Genomic DNA, 18,807 nt, shown 5'->3' with positions numbered 1-18,807 from the left:
CAGTCTAGAAACAGTTTTTTATTTCAAAAAGCTAAATTAGATGTTGGGAGTCTGGAAGTAGATAAACTAATTTTGAAAGCTAAAAATTACTTGGGAAAATATTTTGAATAAGTGTCTATTAAGCTTTGTGGTTGTGGTTCTAGTATTGATGACAGCTTAAATATTTTTCTATTTTTAACTAGATAGTAAATAAATTGTCTGCATCATAATCTGCAGACTAAGTTTCATATAAATGCTATTAGACTTGTATCCTTTTAACTACTGTTCGTAATGTTTTCCATGCATGCATTGCTGAAGTTTTATTTTCTTTCAAGTTTAAGTACTGCTCTTGTATAAGTATTAGTAATTTACTAAGTTGGCCTTTCAATTGTTTTTCTATATCAATAATTTATTATATTGTTTGCCTTGTTTTAAGACCAGTTATGGTATTTTTAGCCATTATTACAGTTAATACCTATCTCACACATCCATTACCCCTTATAAAACTGTATACTCCATTTAGGGCCAGAGTGACCTTTAGTTTCTGTGATCTTGGGGATTTTCTTGTACCGATTTTTTTAAAGGTCTCAAGTGAGCACTAATCTTCACTTATTGTCTGGTAACCACCATTGCTGCAGGCTTCTTTTTTTTCAGTATATGTATTAGCACTTTTTCATGAGGATCTTGGTTTTGTAGAGATTTATACTCACTTCTTTCTTTGGTTTCTAAATTAAATATCTTACTTTTGGTCTCTTTAAAAGAGAAATCTGATGTATCTGAGGAACCCTTACTTACTCAGTTTTGAATTTTATTGCAATTCATGTTGAACATGTAACTATACATGCATGTAAAATAAGCCATCTAATTTTATTAGGATTTTCCTATTGCTAATTATGTAATTTTGCTAGTTGCTGGAATTAATATCAAGAACCAAAATACAACTTGTGCTTTTCTTCCTTTTTTCAGGTAAAAACTGCATACAAATGTGCCTGTGTGTTACGGGACACCATAAATCCCTACTTGCTGCGAAGAATGAAGGCTGATGTAAAAATGAGTCTTTCACTTCCAGACAAAAATGAACAGGTTTGCTTATTTTCACTACTAGAACTGAGTCCTCTCCCTCCCAAAAACTCAGTCTATCATGAAAATTTGGGAGTAATTTGTGCTAGTAGCAGATAAAATGCTGGTTTAACTAAAGATAAGGTGCAGAGCTTTCAAGATTCATATTCTTTCACCATTGTACTGAGTATTAAATTACTGCTGTCTTGCAGGGTCTGTATGAGTTCACTTATCTAAAACGTAAAGGATAGATGAAGTGTAGTCAGGGCTACTTAATATTGTCCCCTTGGGTCTCAAGTGCATTGAAATGAGTTGTCTGTCTGTTTCCTTTTGTACAGCAGGAAACAATTCAGCATTGTTTGCTGTCCTAGAAAGATTAATTTGGGCAGCAAATAATAAAGAAACACTTGCTGGCAGTTGTTCATATTGCAAGCTAGCTGGCCTATACATAATAATAAATTTTCAAAATACTAGCCTTGTGGTGTGAAACTTGTTTTTCTACAAGGTGGCATGTTTCTTTAGGAAATATTTTCATTCAAAGTAGAGAGGTTTGGTTAACTGAAATTCCTAAAAATACTCACTTGTAATTATTAGCTCCTTCTTCAGGTTCCAGTGCTTCAGGCTTTCATGTTCTGTCCTGACTCCTTTCCTGTCTTCTCCCTTTAAAAGAGAAGTAGACGTATTTGTCTTTGTAAGACAGTGCTCAAAGGTACATAATAAAGAAATAGGCCATACTGTGTATATGCAGCCTAATTAATAATCTCTTTTTAACCAATTTTTTTAATTTCTGTATACTATTTTAAACAACTTTTCAGTGTCTAGATATTAAAGAGTCTGGGCTCCTTAATCTAAAGAATGTGATCATAGACAGATTAAACAAATTTGATTTTTGCTCTTACCAGTCACAGGGCACTACATCAGTTTGATTTAGATCATAATGCTGGGTGCCTTGCAGGATGCCAGGAAGTGATTTTGTTCAATTTTAGCCCATCAGAGCACCTGAGAAATCATTATATTTCATGCTTAAGGTCTAAAGACAGGACAGACCATGTCTGTTAAACTTCTAAGAATTTGCAAGTTGTGAGGGAGGTGACAGATGCACAATGGAAAGAGTTTACTACAAACAGCTTTGAGAGAATGCTAACATTGCACAGTTACCTCATTAAAACTAGAAAATGGAAGCACTTCCAAAACTAAAGCAATTTTAGGGGAAAGTCTAACTACTGGGAAAAAGCACATAAAACCTTGTGAAACTCATCTTGATGATAATTCTCTTTTTTTTTTCTAATGGTTTCTATGTAGTACCTTTTACCTTAGTATTTCAGTATGTCAGACATCTGTGACATTTCATTGTAGCACATGGTAAAATTCTAAAATTCCCACAGGTTGGGCTTGAGTGGTTGGTTTGTTTTGTAGGTCCTCTTTTGCCGTTTGACAGAGGAGCAGCGTCAAATCTATCAAAATTACATCAACTCTAAAGAAGTTTACCAGATTCTCAATGGAGACATGCAGGTAAGCATTAATAAGGGTAATGCCGGGTAGGGTTTGATGGATAAAATCATGGACTGGCCCTTGCACTCTTCTAGGTGGATTCTGAGCAGTAAGGGAAGCAAACACACTGATCTCTGTTCATTTTTTGTAGTTGTCTATTTTTTTCTTGGAAATGTTACATGAAATATGTTTGTGTTAGTGATCCATATGTAATAACATATGATCCATAGGACAGATAAAAGTAGGAATGGAATGAGCTTCACAATATGTTTGTGGTCTTGGGAACAAATTCTTTTGGATGACCTGTTGTAGGAAACTGTATTCATGCTTTTAACTAATTGCCCAAGCAAAGCAAACGAAAAGCGTAGTTACTCCTGAGAGTACAGTTCAGTTGTGATAATTTTGTTATGCAGTAGTTGATGATTTCACAGTACTAACAGAAAGCAGAGCAAATAAGCAAACATCCTTGTTACTGTCTTACTAGTCGCTTCTCAACATCTTCTGCCTCCATCCTCATAATGTAAGTGTTTAAATTTCTGTGGCCAAGTGAAAGGCATAATTGGGGTACATTTTCCCTTGCTAGCTGCTGCTGCCTGTGTAGAATCTGCTATTCCCTGTGACTCCTCTGTTGCACACATCTGGTTCATTTGACATTTTAATGCGCGCGATGGATATGTCTCACTTCCATTTTAGCCCTTGTTTGTAGCAGGAGGGGTATTATGTGTTGGCTATAATGTGTCATTCACCATATTTTCTTGTCTTGTGAGCTGTGAAATCCATTCTTGCTGCATAGCTCTAGTCAGTGGTATGGTCAGCATGGCCATGTATATTGCAGTCCCATACACAGAACACATTGACCTTATTACTGTTTTGACTTTTTTTAATTTTCCAGATCTCTTATTAAAGGTATAGTGGGCAAGTTTTTTCAAGTGCATAGCCATTTTAGTTATCCCAGAGAAAATTTCTTTAAAGAGCTTGTTCTTTTAGAGATGGCTTGTACGAGACTATCTGCAGAAATTTACCAAAAATGTTGCAAAATGGGCTATGATATTTACTAAGGATCTAAAAATTTTGAACAGTAAATGTCAATGCTTTTATTAGATATTCTGTGATGACAACAGCAAATCCCAGCTGAAAAACATTGTAAAAACAAACCATAAATTATGGGCAGGCTCATCCAGCTTGTAGTGCTAAAAGATTGAGCAATTCACTGTTTCAAGCTAGGTCATTTTTCAGAATATTCAGAAGTGTAAATAACATTTGTAATATTATTGAATGAATAACTGAATAGAACCTTCCTAATGTGGCATCAAAAGTAGTAACTTCAGTTTTGTATGTTTGTTCAAATATGTTAATTCATTTGTTCTTTGTTGTCAATGCATTCTGGTGGGTATATTGACTATCCTCAAGGTCTGTCTTAAGTTACCTGCTAATATGATAGGAGTTGGAAGGAAAGACATGATTATTTCATGATTTCAAGAAACAAATTGGTGGCATTTTTCCTTTTGAGTGAGAAAAACGTAGCCTTACAGCTAGGGAAGGGACTGGTTTTACTAGTGTAAATTTTTTTGGTTTTACTGCAGAATATTGCTGCAGAATTCCCTTAGCATTGTCACAGAATAGGCTCACAAGTACATAAAATCTCAATCACTTTCTTTTTTACTGATTTTTCCTAAAATGTTCCCTTAAACAAGTATTAGCATCAAAATATTATTAAAAATAAACATTGATGGTGAGTGGATTAATCTATTGCTGTTTAATTTTTTTTTCTACAAGCCATATAGATACAAGTATTCATCATTAAAATAGAAGTATTTTTCTCTTGCATTCTTTAGATTCTCTTAGGACTGTCAACTTTGAGAAAGATTTGCAATCACCCTGACTTCGTTGCTGATAGTCCCAGAATTTTGAAGAGTGTGCCAGATGCTGAATCAGAGGATCCAAATCAGTTTGGATATTGGAAACGTTCTGGAAAAATGATAGTGGTAGAATCCTTGCTGAAAATATGGCACAAGCAAGGTCACAGAGTGCTGTTTTTTACTCAGTCAAGACAGGTAAGATGAGCTAATTGGTTTTAGTTTTAGCTATTACTATTACTTAAAACATGTATGAGAGTTCCAAAAAACATGCAAGTAGAACCACCTTTTGTAGTGTCTTTCTCATAAAATCAATATCTTATTGAAAAAGTTACTGAAATGGCTGATGCCTTTGGAATAATCAGAGACCAGTTCCCAAACTCAGTAAGCTTTGCTGGAATGACACAGCATTGTGGCAGTGGACTGGTTGCAATACACTGGGTCAAAGCTGTGTCAGTGGCCATGTGGTACCAGGCTGTCCCTGCTGTGTACTTCCAGGACACAGTTGGTGGTCAGTTTGCAGGCTCTGGGTAGTGCCTGTGCATGTCTGATCCTCAGAATCGCTCCCTTCAGGACAGTGGCACAGGCAGTGACCTTTATTTGTTTTCCCTATGTACTCACAGTTTTTTCTTCCTTCTGTGGATTTCCTTGGGATGCTGCACACCAGCCTGTTTAATTGTCTTGAAGCTATGGCCCTAGAATTTCAAACCAAGCTCAAATATTCCACCGGATTCAGCTGTGAATTTATTTTTTGCCCCATTTACATAAGTTGTTTTTCTGTAATTTAAGAAAGTGTTTCAAGTTTTTCATTGTCATTGTTTGTTTGATTGACAGTGCAGTTAGTACCAGAAATTCTTACAGGTTCATCATACAGATGCTCAGTCTTCACATCTGGATTTCATTAAATCTTTTCCATCACCACAGATGATGCAGATACTTGAAGTCTTTGTGAGATACAGAAACTATTCCTACCTCAGGATGGATGGCACCACAGCAGTAGCTTCCAGACAGCCTCTTGTAACAAAATACAATGAGGTGAGATGTTCCATTCCACACATGAATACATATTAATGAGTATGATTGAATTCTTCCATTCGTTTTTGTTCTGTTTTTAAATATACTACTTCAGGTTGGAGACACAAAACTGGGGAGCTCAGTGAAATGAAACCCCTGTGTTTGTGAGAGAGGGGAAAAAAGTAATCTCTTATTTCGTACTTAAATTGGGTTTTCTTCTAAGGAAAGAAACACAGTTGAGAAGGGGGAAAAGCAGTTTTATTGGATAACAGTAAATGAAATTTAGATCAGACTACTTTTATTTGTCAAAATAAATTCTAGATGAGCAAGGAAACGTGTTACCTCTCTTGGCTTCCTTTGCATCTTTGCATATAATGCTGATAAAATAATCCAGGAAAAAAAATTATTTTTTTAATGTTACATTTTGCTAATTCTTGCTTTAGTAAATCTTCTCTTGTGTCACAGGACAAATCCATATTTCTTTTTCTTCTAACAACTCGTGTTGGTGGCATTGGAGTTAACTTGGTTGGTGCTGACCGGGTTATTATTTATGATCCTGACTGGAATCCCAGTGTAGACACACAGGTGAGTTTGATTTATTACATTCCATTTATCAGCTGAGGTGAAATAAAACTGAAGACGAAATGACATTTATCTCCTCAAACAGTGTTAAAGTACTGTGTTGCTCTTTCCTAAGTTGCTGTTCCCAGCAATGGTCACTTAGGATACAGATCCACATTATGATTACTCTTGTGGCAAAGCCAATTTAAATGGTTCCTACCACATCCCTTATATGCTGTTATACCTTACCACTCTTCAGTATTGTTGATTCATGTAGTCAGTTACAGTGCAGTCAGACAAACAGTTCAAATTGCCTCTGTTTTTAAAATAAATAAACCAGATGTTTCTGAAGGGAAAGTACAGCTGTGCAGGCTCTTGAACAGGCAGGACTGTTGGTGGTGACAATACAGGGTGAGAAGAGGAGAACAGATGCTGCTCAAATTGGCTTTCTCACTAGATAATGATACGTAGCTGTGACCTTAGAAAGCTGCTCTAAGCTTTTAGAAGTTGTTCATTATCTCATCTTATCTCATGGTGTGGTAAGACTCTGATTTATCAAATCATGTAGCAGTTATATGGTGCTTAGAAGTTTGAAAGGAAAAAGCTTTTTTATAGAAATCCTATGTAGCTCTGAGATCTGCAAGTGTCTGACTTGAGTGCTCTGTATTAGTGGTTGCTTCAAGATGTTAATAGGAAAGATTTCAGTTAAGTTAAAGAAGAAAGGTTCAAAGGAAATGTGTGTATTAACACTCTATTGTGAAATTTCCTTCTGGAATAGGTCTATGTAAAATACATATTCTAGTTAAAATTTCTGATTTTAACATAATTTATGTATTTATAATTTTTGCATAGATTTCTTGGTACAGTTGGAGACTTTCTAGGTCTTTTTCCTCTCCTGCTGAGTTAATTATTCTATGCTCTAGAAGTGCCACTTCTTGAAGTATTTGTTAAATGTCCAAACTAAGTTTGAAAGAGTGTTATCATTAGCTCTCTGTCAGACTCGTTGGAGAGGCTCATATCTGGTAACCAAACCTTTTGTGTTCCAGGCTCGGGAACGTGCTTGGAGAATAGGCCAGAAGAAAGAGGTGACTGTGTACAGGCTGCTCACTGCAGGGACTATTGAGGAGAAGATATACCACAGGTCAGTCAGAATGACTTCTTGGATATAGCTCCATGCTCAGGAAAATGCTTTTAGCAAATCCAAGGTGGTGTAACAGTGACATAACTGTGCATGTGCACACATTGCTTCTAATCCCCCACCTTGGTCATGATGGGCACATCATAGAAAACTTTGAAAAGTTTCTACTGAGAAATGGAGAACCTTTTTCTCGTAGTAGACTCCCAGCTGTACTGCTCCATCCCTAGCAGCAAGAGCCATGTGCTAACTGTACCTTATCAGTCTGTTCCAGCAGCTGTGTCCAGCACATCCTGAATTCACTGTAAAACATAGTATGAGGCATAGACAGAAAACAGTGAGCACCTTATTCAAAACATGAGACTCAACTAGTCTGAAATGCAAATTCAAATCATCAAGTTTTTTATATTCTCCTTGGGATGTATCAAGATGTATGTGGTACATAGATCTATTTACTACTGTGCAAACCCAATTTGATTTTATTCCCAACTCATTCCAAAGTGAAAGAATTAAATCCCAATAACTACCAGTCATATTCATGTTATTTATTCCAAAGTGTAGCTAAAGCCTTTGAAGTGCTTGTATTTCAAAATCAATGAAATCTTTTTGGTTTGCTTTCCCATTCAGCTTTCTCAGTAGTTAGCTTCACTCACATGAATTCCAGATGAATGTACATGGGAATCCTGTGTCTAGACTTCACTCTTCAGAACTGAAACACCCTCTTGAAAAATTCAGAAGAATAAAAAGCTCTAAATAATGAAATGCCCATGCTTACTGTTTTCCTGTGTTTTCTTGCCTGTAAATGAAAACTTAGTTTTTTGACTACTGAATTTAAAAATAGTTTCTCTGCTTAATCTCAGCAGAACCAAAAGTGTGATAAAACTGTTTGAGAGAACTGATTTCCAGTTCCATTCAGGGATGTACTTTTTGTACAGAATAAAATAGCTTTTGCTCTAGGCACTGTGTAGTACAAACATGGCACAGAAGCAGTTTTACCAGTACTAGAAGATTTCTTGCAGCTTTGTACAGATTTGTTCCTTTTGGTCCTCTGCAGGTGGGCTCTTTTCTTCTCAGCCACAAGTCTGATTCCCCTTTGCAGTGTCTGTCATCCAGTCATCACCATCAGACTGAGCTACTCTGCTGCTTTTGAGTCCTCCAATCAATTGAACCCATAAAATGTTGTCATTTTAACAAGCTGTAGTTTTTTCTTTCAGGAGCTTTCTCATTGTTTTATTGTTACATATGCAAGCTTTTCAGTTTTAATGGACAAAAAAGTTCTAGCTGTGAAGTTATTTATTGCTTAGTTAAGGGATGCCTCATAGGACATCTCAGGATAGTGGTTACCTGTTGTGTTATGGGGCTGTTGCAAAATAATAAATCCCAGGGTTTAACAATTTACTTGGTTGTTTGAAAGTTACTAACTCAAGATGGTCTTTTGGAAACTAACATTGTCTTCCCACTGCTTAATTGTTCTGCAGGGTAATGTTTGTGCTTATAGTTTTCTATTTAAGTACTGTACTCAGTACTTAAACATAGCTAGACATTGTTTCACGCACCAAATATTTTTTTTCTTTTTTAGACAAATCTTCAAACAATTTTTAACAAACAGAGTGCTGAAAGACCCTAAGCAGAATCGCTTCTTCAAATCCAATGACCTTTATGAACTATTTACTCTGAACAGCCCAGATGTGTCTCAGGGGACAGAAACAAGTGCAATTTTTGCAGGTACATGGGGGTTTTTTCCTGTTTGTTTGGAAGAAAAAATGTCTTAATTGTTTGTTAAATTGATATCATTTTATTCATCCCTCAGGTACTGGTTCAGATGTTCAAGTTCCAAAGCCACCTGCTAATGGCACTTCTAAATGTGATGTCCATCTTGCAGAAAGCAGCTCACGCAAGAAGAAGAAGTCCTCCAATTCCTATTCCACCATACATGTCAAAGATTCTTCTTCTAAAGCAATAGAGACAAGTGAGGAAAGCGAGGGAACTTCAGAAGCGTTTGACCAAAATAGCTACACAAAAGATAATGCACAAGCTGCTGCTGATACAAATTCATTCAATAAAAGCAGGGAGGAATGCTTGGAAAGTGATGACAAGTGCATGTCCCAGTCAGTGCCAGGCAGTGCAGGGTCTGCAGAGAATGCTGAAGGTCTGACTGCCCCAGTGGCTGGTGAGGGATGTGAAGCAGCTAATGCAGATGCCAGGACAGATCTTAGCCTCACTTGTGATGCAGCTGGTTCTTGGCAAAAGCAGGATGATAAAACTGAAGATGGGCAATTTGATAATAATCATTTTAAGTGTATCTCAAAAACAAAACATAAGGTGGATATGCTGTCACATGAGAGCCACAGAGATAAGTCTAAGAAGAAACATCACAAAGATGCCAAATTTGAAGGGAAGCGCATTCCTCATCTAGTGAAACAAAAGCAATACAGAAGGGAGAACAGTGAAGAGCAAGACTCAAAGAAAAATGATGACTATGTCTTGCAGAAACTTTTCAAAAAATCAGGTAACAGTTGTTGTTTGGCTGCTGACTAAAGAGAAATATATAAAACCTATGCAAATGAGGGAAAGAGCAGATCTGTTACTCTGATGGTTAGAACTACTATAAAAAACATGTTCTATTACTTTAGTGAAATTTAAAATGTTCATTGTTTAAATTTAATTTAAATTTAATTCCAGTTGACTTTAATTCTAGTTACAAATTTGCTAATTACCTTGGCACAAACTATTCAGAGAGATCTGCATTTCTGGATATAGAAGTAAATGCAGTGTTTCTCCTGGATATTTCCAGGATGTAATCAACCTTCATTTACACAAGGGTTTCACTTCTGTCTATCCTGTCCATAGCAGTGGAAATGATCAATTTGCCCACATAATTGCCAGGTCTGTTGTGACTAATGACCTCATCAGCACATGAGAAGTGATTTGCTGTCAGATTGATTACTTAACTGATAAAGAAGGGAGTTCTTTCATTAGAAATTACTGTACTGATGTGCTTAATATAATCACACTGAAGAAGGAAAAATACAATTGTGGCATTCACTTAAAAAGTGAGTATTTCATTTTCACATAAATTAAGAGATGTCCTCCTTCACCTTTTTTCCTCTGGTTTTAGGGGTACACAGTGTTATGAAGCATGATGCCATTATGGATGCTTCCAGTGCAGATCATGTGCTGGAGGAAGCAGAAGCGAGCAGAGTGGCCCAGGACGCCTTGAGAGCCCTAAGACTCTCTCGTCAGCAGTGTTTAGGAGCTGCTTCTGGTGTGCCAACCTGGACAGGCACGAGTGGTCTTTCAGGTGCACCATCAGGAATAAAGTGAGTTCTGTTCTCACTCTGCTTTCAGAAAGACAGAGGAGTTGCTTATGATGTTAAAGATACACTTTTTTTGTCTTAGTATTTGCAGTAACATGCATCAGTCATGTGCATGTTTTATATTTAATACAGGCATGAAAGCATATTACAAGTGTAGGTAGTCTGTTCTGAAGTACAAAGATAGCATTATTGTTGCACAGTAGAAGAGAGAGCTTAGCAGAGGGCTCTTGAGAACCCTAAAACCACAAGCCCAGTCTGTCTTTGAAAAACTATCATAGTCATTTTGAAAAGGATGTTTCATGGAGTTAATTCTTTCATGGGTTTTTAGGAGTCGGTTTGGTCAAAAAAGAAACTCCATGCTGCTTTCTTCACAGTCCACTTGTGCATCACCTGCAAAGAAGCACAAGGTAAGAAGCACAAGCTAACATTTCTGTTTTAATAGCTGATATATGTGAATTGTTATGATTTATGTGATAAATCAGACTTATGCTGTAGATGTGTCAATAGGCATTTGTTGTATGATTATGTAGAGTTCTAGAATTTTTAGTTACCTGTGACTTTGATTTTTTGTTTTGATGAAGTCTAGTTAGATGCAGCAGTCACAAATTGTACCATGGTTTGCTTATCTGTCTCAAAACCAGCAAAGCTTTTCTTTTGCTTCTTAAGTTCTAAAGTTGAGACCAGAATACATAACCTCTTTATGGTATATTTCAGATGACCAAGTTCTGAGTGGTGGTTTTGTTATTTAAGTCTAAACAACAGGCAGATTTTGTTTTATAGATTCTGTGGGTCCCAAAATGCAATTTTCCCCATAGTCTGTGTGTTTATTTGCAGGATGGAGATACAATAAAGAAACAAAATATAAGGAAGTGTAGTTCCAGTGAGCACTTCAGTGGAAAGTCTGGAGAATCGTCATCCAGTGCTCTGGACTCTTCATCTTTATTAGCTCGTATGAGGGCAAGAAACCACCTTGTTTTACCACAGCAGACAAGGAATGAGGACGATGAGAATCATCAGCCAGCACCTGCCCCAGTCCAGGGTTCAACAGAGTACGATGAGCTGCTCGTGGATCTGCGGAACTTCCTGGCGTTCCAGGCGCGCGTGGACGGCGAGGCCAGCACTCGGGAGCTGCTGCAGGAGTTTGAGTCCAAACTGCCTGCGGAGCACTCCTGTGTCTTTAGAGAACTGCTCCGCAATATCTGCACCTTCCACAGGAGCCCAAACGGGGAAGGGGTCTGGAGGCTAAAGCCAGAATTCCGATGACCCTTAATCAGTGAAGGCACCTCACCCCATTCTCCTCTCAAAGGAGAAACATTGTGTGACTGAAAATTTTGAAATATTTTGTATTACTGAATTAATTCATGCCTTGAACAGTCACTGGTACAGGACTTGTTGCAGGCTTAAAGCTAACTTAATTTCTGATTTACACTATTTATATAGAAGTGCCATCTACCTCATAGGTGAAACAATACAAACTATCAGCACTTTTTCTTCAAAAGAAATCTTAATATAAATGGAATGAAGAACATATACTGACCTTTTATTACAATAAGATCCATGGATGTTGCCATGGATTGTAAGACGTTGATTTCTGTGAAATTCTGGAAAACTACTTCCTTGATTTCCTGTTTATTACTTGAATGGTCATAGGGCACACAGTGTGCCATCAAAAAAAAAAAGGGTGGAGGGGGAATGATTGTAGTTAGCATGAGAGATTCACTTGTACTGACAAGTGCATCAGAATCATTTTCTGTAACTTGCATCAGTAGTGAAAATTCTGTTGTAATGTTTAACTAACTTGGGAAATAATTCTAATGCCATAAAGGTTTAATCACAAAATATGGAAAGCATAGGAGGATATTGAGTTAACTGACAATTGATAATTATGGAAAACTTACTAAATTCCGGAGCACCCATTAACACCATAATCAGCAATCCAGTTACAATCCCACACACCACTGGCAAGTGGTTGCTCTACAGTATTTCTTAAAACTGGGGTAGCAATAACTGTTATGTTTGTCACGGGTTGTGGACTTACAATTGAAATCTCACTAAATGCTCATATGTTTCACTGTGATATATGGCCAGTTACCTCCTAGCACTTAAAATTTTATACCTTGATATAGATTGGGGTGTTAACTGGTCAGAGGGAGGAGGGTGTCGCTGTATTTTACTCACCATAGTAATTTTTGGGCATAGTTGGAGAGCATATATTGAAGTTACGTGTCATTCATCTTCTGTGGGTAGGGAAAACTTAAAGTTTCTTGGCAGTTGGGTGAGTTCTAATACCAGTTATTTGTAGCAAATCCAAGTACATTTTGTGTGCTACACAAGGAAATTTTAAGGTGGAAAATGTGGGCAGATTTTGAGAAGAAAACCACATTGTTGCAGCAATATTAAATTACTGTATGGCTTAAACTAGGAATAGTTACATATGCCTAATAGTTACACCTATCCCTAAGCTATGGAAAGCTGAGGTAGTTTTAGCTTTTTTGTTAAACTATTAAATTATCTTGTTTACTTTAAGTGGAAGTACAAATATTCAAAGATGAATGGTGAAACAAGAATACAAACTTTTGTTTTATGAAAGAGACTTCCAATGGCTTTTCCTCTTGTTTTTGCTCACTGGTAAAGGGTCTGTAGAGATCTACAAAAAGGGTCCTCCTTGGCTTTTCAGAGCTGCAATTAGGCAGGGCGGACAATTCAAGAACGTTTATTTTCCTAATAGCATTTGAAGATGGGACTGCTCCTAACATCTCTTTCTCTGATCCCATTTATATTCACCTACATTCCCTCTTTCAAATAAAGATGAAACAAGGAACTTGGGCTGCAACTGCTGTTGATAAGACTTGAAATGGGTCAGAAAAAGAGTAAAAACAAACCAATTTTCTGTTTTCTTCAAATCTATATGGAATATTAATTGGTTTGGGTGTCATGTTCCCATCTCTACTTATCCCAGCAACTAACCAGGAATTCAGCAGTCAGCGAAGCTGCTGTTGTCATCTTAGCTGTTAGTTTTGGTGTCCTGTTTTATTATAAAATGCCCAATTTTAAAGATGTCATTCCTGTATACTAAGGAGAGTTTGCAGCTTCTTGATCTGTTAATGTAAATAGACTTGCATGTACTTTTTATAAATTCTTGGTTTATAAATTCTTGTTTTTTATGGACTTAATAAAAAAGGAAAAACAAAAGTGTATTCTAGAAGTCTTTGGGCACTGGAAGAGTGGGCAGGGAGGCCTCTTCTGTATGCTATGCACTGACCAAATGATTCATATTATCTTTATATTTCCATTATCCATACAATTTCAAATTATGCATCCTTACTAGCTTTTTTCCAGTACTTGTGTTTGTTGAAAATCTTTAAGGGCTGAAAAAGTACTAATAGAATACTCAAAAAAAATTTGTAAGTAGTTGATCTCAAAAGCATATGTGAATAAAGATTTACTGATTTATAGATAAAGTTTTCCTAGCATATATCTACTATACATTTTAATGTAGTAGAGTTATTCCAGAAAAATTCTACTTTCCATAAAATATCTGACTTTTGTTTGTCTAGTTTTACCTGTATAAAGCGAATTTCTTTCACATCTTCACAGAATATCTGAAGCAGTTCCTCACTAACAGTGTTGCATAGTCAAACAAATCTTGTATTCTAGCTGTCTCAGTTTCCAAGTACTCAATGCTGGAGTTGGTAGTTGCTACTTTATCTGTGCATGATTCCAAAAATCACTCATGTGGAATGTGTGTGTTCTTATATTTTGTTTTCTTACCTCAGTAAAAAAAAGGGGATGAAGAAAAATCAAAATACAGATGTTAATTTAGGAATAAAGCTGAAAAAAAAAACCACTAAATCTTACTAAGGAAAGACATGTCAGCATGGAACAGTGATTATAAACTTTAAATTAAAAAAAAGCATACCACAGGGAACTACGGAAAATGTCTTTCCTGTAAAGATGCTAAAAGCTGAACACCATGCTACTGTGGGATGCGATCTACCACTTGAGCAGACAAATGCAGTTGAATAAAAATATAGAAAGCTAAATAGCAGAAACTTTACTTGCTCAGTAAGCAGTTGTGGGAACTGTGTACACTGCTTAGTAAAACATGCTGAACTTTAGCAGCAGAAGTTAAAATCATCATAATTGTTCCTTCTGATTTCAAACCATATTTGTAAAGGGGGAGGTAAAAAAACCTTGTTCATGAAGATGTTTTCCCTTGTCCTCCCATCCCATCCTCATTTTACATTATTCCAGGTGCTCCTGTGTTCACCTTTTTGCTGAAGATGTATAGCCAACCAACAGATCTCTGCTATAAAACTAAATTTTGACATATAAGAAAAAAGACTTAGCTAAAGGTGGTAGGCCTTTGGCTTTCTGGACTATAATGACGTACCACATAAATGTAAGTTGCCGAATGGATAGATTGATTAAAAATGGAATTAACTATGGCATTTTAAAATGCCTAACTTCTGGCTGTGGCTCAGCCTCTTCTCAAAGAGCTGCACCATGTGGAGAATTGAGGCTGTTGCAGATTATAAATGTCATCCTCCCAAATAAAGCTATAAAGAAGTGGGGTTTTATATCTGCAAGTTTTGGCTTCAGGTGACAATCACCTATAGACAGTTGTACTCAGGTCATAAGGTCAGCTTTGCTTCTGATTCCAAGATTGCTAAACTTGGCTAAGTGTTGCTGTCTTCTACTGCTGCAGTTCTGCCTTTCAATAGGCTATAACAGAAGGGACAAGCTTGATTTTATTTTCTTTTTCTCCTAAAATAATTTTATTTTTAAAATAAGGAACTGGATAGATGAATAATTAAACTGGTGGGACAATATCTAACTTGAATTCTTTTTGCATACTGCTGTGATTCATATGTAAAACCCAGTTATTACAGTTTAAGCAGTTTTCTCTCTTGAAGGGAGGAGGTGTTAAGGAACAGTGGAACAGCTCTATCTTGGTGATTCAGCAAGGAAAAATGATGTGATGCCTCTTGTGCTGCTGGTGGTTGTGCCTCCTCAAAAGATATGTAAAGACGGTGAAAAATTTAAATATTAAGCGACCCTATAGCAATTTTATCCAAATTTGGCATATTTCCAATGTATGGGCTAAGAAATTACTAAATGTCTTCCTAATTTTTCCTTATGTTTTACATTTGGTAACATAGTCACTGAGGTGATTTAAAATCTGGAGTAATCCACCTGCTTGGTCTTTTAGGAGCAGGAGTGTCTGGAATTCCTGCTATAAACCTCTGGGTAAGTTTAGATGCAACACTAATTGCTGCATTGGTTTCTCCATGTGATGGATACAGTCTTTAGAGGGAAACAATACATCTTTCGGGTCCTTCAAAAATGCTTCAAGAAATGATAGCACAGTACAAAGAAGCCCTGGTTGGAATTACAGGTAATATGGTATTTTATTGTCTAGATCATTAATTCCGCGACTCTAAGTTACACAAAACTATCCTAGAAAATTGATGAGAGTGCAGTTTTTTAAGGGCTTGCATAGGGCACATGTCTAGGAGTCAGGATGTGCTGGCGAGCCTGCACTTGGGAGTTTATCTCCTCTGGGAGAGGTATTTATTTATCTATTAGGTACATGGTAAAAACACTCTGCTACTTAGGGCCATTTATAATGTCCATGTTCCAACACTGAGACTAAATGCTGAATATACTAAATGCTTACTAACTCAGTGGCTCTCTCCATCTACCCAGCCCTCACGGGATTGCTATTCTAGGCTCTGGGGTGAGGTCACCACACAGTATTGCTGATGTGGTACAGTCCTGTGCCTTCAGCTGAAACTTAGTAGATGAAGCTTTCCTTAGGAATTAACTTGTTCTGGTGGACATGGTTTTGCTACCTCTCCTATCACTAAAAGTAAAGAGTCTGACATGCAAGGGCCATTCCTCTTTTTTTAAATGGGCCCAAGTTGCCATGGAACTGAGTGAAACACCTCATGTTCTTGCTCCCTGCCTGAAAAACCCGGGGAAGACTGCAGAGGATCATTGTTTCATTCACAGAGCAGAAAAGTAATCTTCTTTTCCCCAGAAAGAATAGACCTGTTGTGAGTCATTCAATTCAGAATACAGAACCTGCACAGAAAACATAGGAAGTGTCAGGCAGCTGTGTTAGAAGCAGCTCTCAGCCTGCTCTACCCATGCAATAGCCATGTTTTTTCAGTATTGCTATGCTATATTCACCATGGCATTAAAGATGATGTGGCAGGCCCTACAATAAATCCCCCCATTCTTACCCATATGCTATACCTGAGAGCCAGATGACTGTGAGCTGCTCAGACCCAACAAGCTGTTTATCCAGTCATTTGAGAGAGAAGGGAAAGCAATGCCAATGCTGAACTCTAGAGAATCCACCTAAAATTTTAAGTTAACTGCCTATCATTGTTCCCTACTGATGCACAGCTTTTCCTGGGCTCCCAAAGCCACACTGCTCACAACACGTAAGTTGAGAGAACCTATTTTTATTGTACAGAACAGGGAGGTAGAAGCTTTGCACTAATTGCAGACCAGGACTTAGAATCATCAGAGGAGCTATGACCAGCTCCTGCATAAGGCTTACATAAGTGGTGAGTCATGCAGTCTTACAAAAGAATAGGGAGAGAGGCTTTCATTATGTTGTTTGCCTAATCAGAAATATGAAAATAAAAGAACACAGCACTCAGTGGGTTATGTTTGGCTAACTGTAGGCTGAAATTTCTGCAGTTGCACTACGATAGAGACATTTCGTTGTTTGTAGTCCCAGCTTATATTAAACAGAGAGGATTTTTTTCATAAATCTTTGCCTCTGGGGCAGAGTTAAGATTCTTTGGGAACCCTAGCTATGTGTTCCCAGACATTAATGTCTGGAAGCAGCACCATGAGAGTAAAAATGAAGGTATATGCCTAGAGAGGATACTGGGAGTAAATGAAGAGACCCAAGGGCAGGGTAGGGTTTGTGAGGATAAGAATGTGAAGAAGCAGTGAAGTGGAAGCAAAGCTTTTTTCGTTGACTGAAAAAGAGTGTAGTGATTATTTCTGCTGTCATACTGGTCTTTTTCCAAGCTCTTAGGCAGGTAGCTGAATGGGTAGTATTTTATCCAGCACTGTTGTTAGACATGAGCTCAGATACCTGCAGCTCTTTCAAGACAACTGGAGAATTTTGAGGATCAAAGTTGGCTGAAGCTTTACGTGCAGCAACAGTGCTCTTTACACTGGTCTGATTAACCCATCACTGCTTCTCACTTTCCTTCACTAGTCTTTTGCACTCCATGGGGCAAAAATTCGGGACTGTATGGAGCTGTGGCCTCTTTCTCCCCACCTTATTCTCCCATAGGTCCACCTGGTTGCTCAGTGCAAACCCTGTCTAACGTCGTGTGGCTAAGCAGAGGAGTCAGTAGACGTTTTTATCTGCCCCACAAAATACCTCCCAATACTTTCCTGCCTGGAAAGAGAACACAGCGCAATGTGGCACAAGAAGAACAAGCGCTGCTGCACGAAACATCAGGAAGGTCTATTCGCTCCTCTGTAAGTTGCATTGAAAAGACTGCCTTGAAAAGGACTACTGTGCAGGATCCTTAGGGCTGCGGTTGGTTCGTTTGGATTGCTTTTCCGTTTTAGTATTTAGTATAGGGTGTGGAATCCCTTTCATCAACCAGTGGATGGGAAAAAAAGCAAATTATTGAAAGCTAGTTGACTCTGGGAAATAAGCCTTAAAATAGCTCGTCAGAATGTGTATTCCTGCCCCGGTCCCTGAATACTTCGAAGCCTGGCTGTTCTTGCTGCACTGCACTGGCAGAACCCCGGACTCTGTCCTTAAAGCCTCCTCCCCTTGGGCAGCTGTAGGGCCGGAGTTTGAGCCTGGGGAACGGCAGCGTCCGTCCTGCAGCCCGGCCAAGCCTCGGCACCGGGGCCGCACCAGCGGCGATCCCGCGGGCCGTGGGACGGGAAGGGGCCGGGGATCCCGGGCATTCCGGAGCCTGTGGGACGCAATGTGCCGGGGATCCCGGGCATTCCGGAGCCTGTGGGACGGGAGGGTGCCGGGGATCCCGGGCTTGCCGGAGGCAGGGAAGTACAGAAGCTCACGCCCAGGTCCCGGTATACTTTTTATGGCTACGGCAACGACGGGAAATATCACCTGGGCTCAACAATCTCCAAATCAGCCTTTTTCGGCTGTGAAAAAGAAAAAAAAAAAAAAAAAAAAAAAAAAGCCGGTCGGTTGAAAGGACAGGTGTTTCGCAAGTGCGGTGTTCTCCGCTGACACCTGGCCCTTTCCCCGGCAGCCCGAGCCCCGAGGCCGCTCCGATGCCAACGAGCGCACGGCGATGCCCCATTGAGCCCTTAAGCGCCGCTGATGGCCCGGGCGCGGCGCGGCCTCCCCTGCCCGGGGCCTTTGGCCCTCGGGTCC

General features: G+C 38.4%; 1 protein-coding gene across 3 annotated transcripts in view; it reads left to right on the top strand.

The window, feature by feature from the left end:
- The window catches only part of ERCC6 (ERCC excision repair 6, chromatin remodeling factor), a 44,229-nt gene extending 30,637 nt beyond the window's left edge, over positions 1 to 13,592 (top strand). For all 3 annotated transcript variants that reach the window (XM_039709166.1, XM_039709169.1, XM_039709167.1), the window contains exons 11-21: positions 946 to 1,062; positions 2,455 to 2,550; positions 4,365 to 4,583; positions 5,310 to 5,420; positions 5,865 to 5,984; positions 7,007 to 7,101; positions 8,675 to 8,820; positions 8,906 to 9,604; positions 10,214 to 10,415; positions 10,741 to 10,819; positions 11,247 to 13,592. In XM_039709166.1, the coding sequence (XP_039565100.1) occupies positions 946 to 1,062; positions 2,455 to 2,550; positions 4,365 to 4,583; positions 5,310 to 5,420; positions 5,865 to 5,984; positions 7,007 to 7,101; positions 8,675 to 8,820; positions 8,906 to 9,604; positions 10,214 to 10,415; positions 10,741 to 10,819; positions 11,247 to 11,675 (2,313 nt within the window). In that variant the 3' untranslated portion in view covers positions 11,676 to 13,592. The remainder of the gene's footprint in view (positions 1 to 945; positions 1,063 to 2,454; positions 2,551 to 4,364; positions 4,584 to 5,309; positions 5,421 to 5,864; positions 5,985 to 7,006; positions 7,102 to 8,674; positions 8,821 to 8,905; positions 9,605 to 10,213; positions 10,416 to 10,740; positions 10,820 to 11,246) is intronic.
- The last annotated feature ends 5,215 nt before the right edge of the window (positions 13,593 to 18,807 follow it).

The sequence above is a fragment of the Passer montanus genome, unplaced genomic scaffold (genome assembly GCF_014805655.1).
Source record: "Passer montanus isolate IOZ18808 unplaced genomic scaffold, ASM1480565v1 scaffold21, whole genome shotgun sequence".
NCBI lineage: Eukaryota > Metazoa > Chordata > Aves > Passeriformes > Passeridae > Passer > Passer montanus.
The sequence above is the reverse complement of the archived record's forward strand: the minus strand, read 5'-3'. Positions and strand labels throughout refer to the sequence as shown.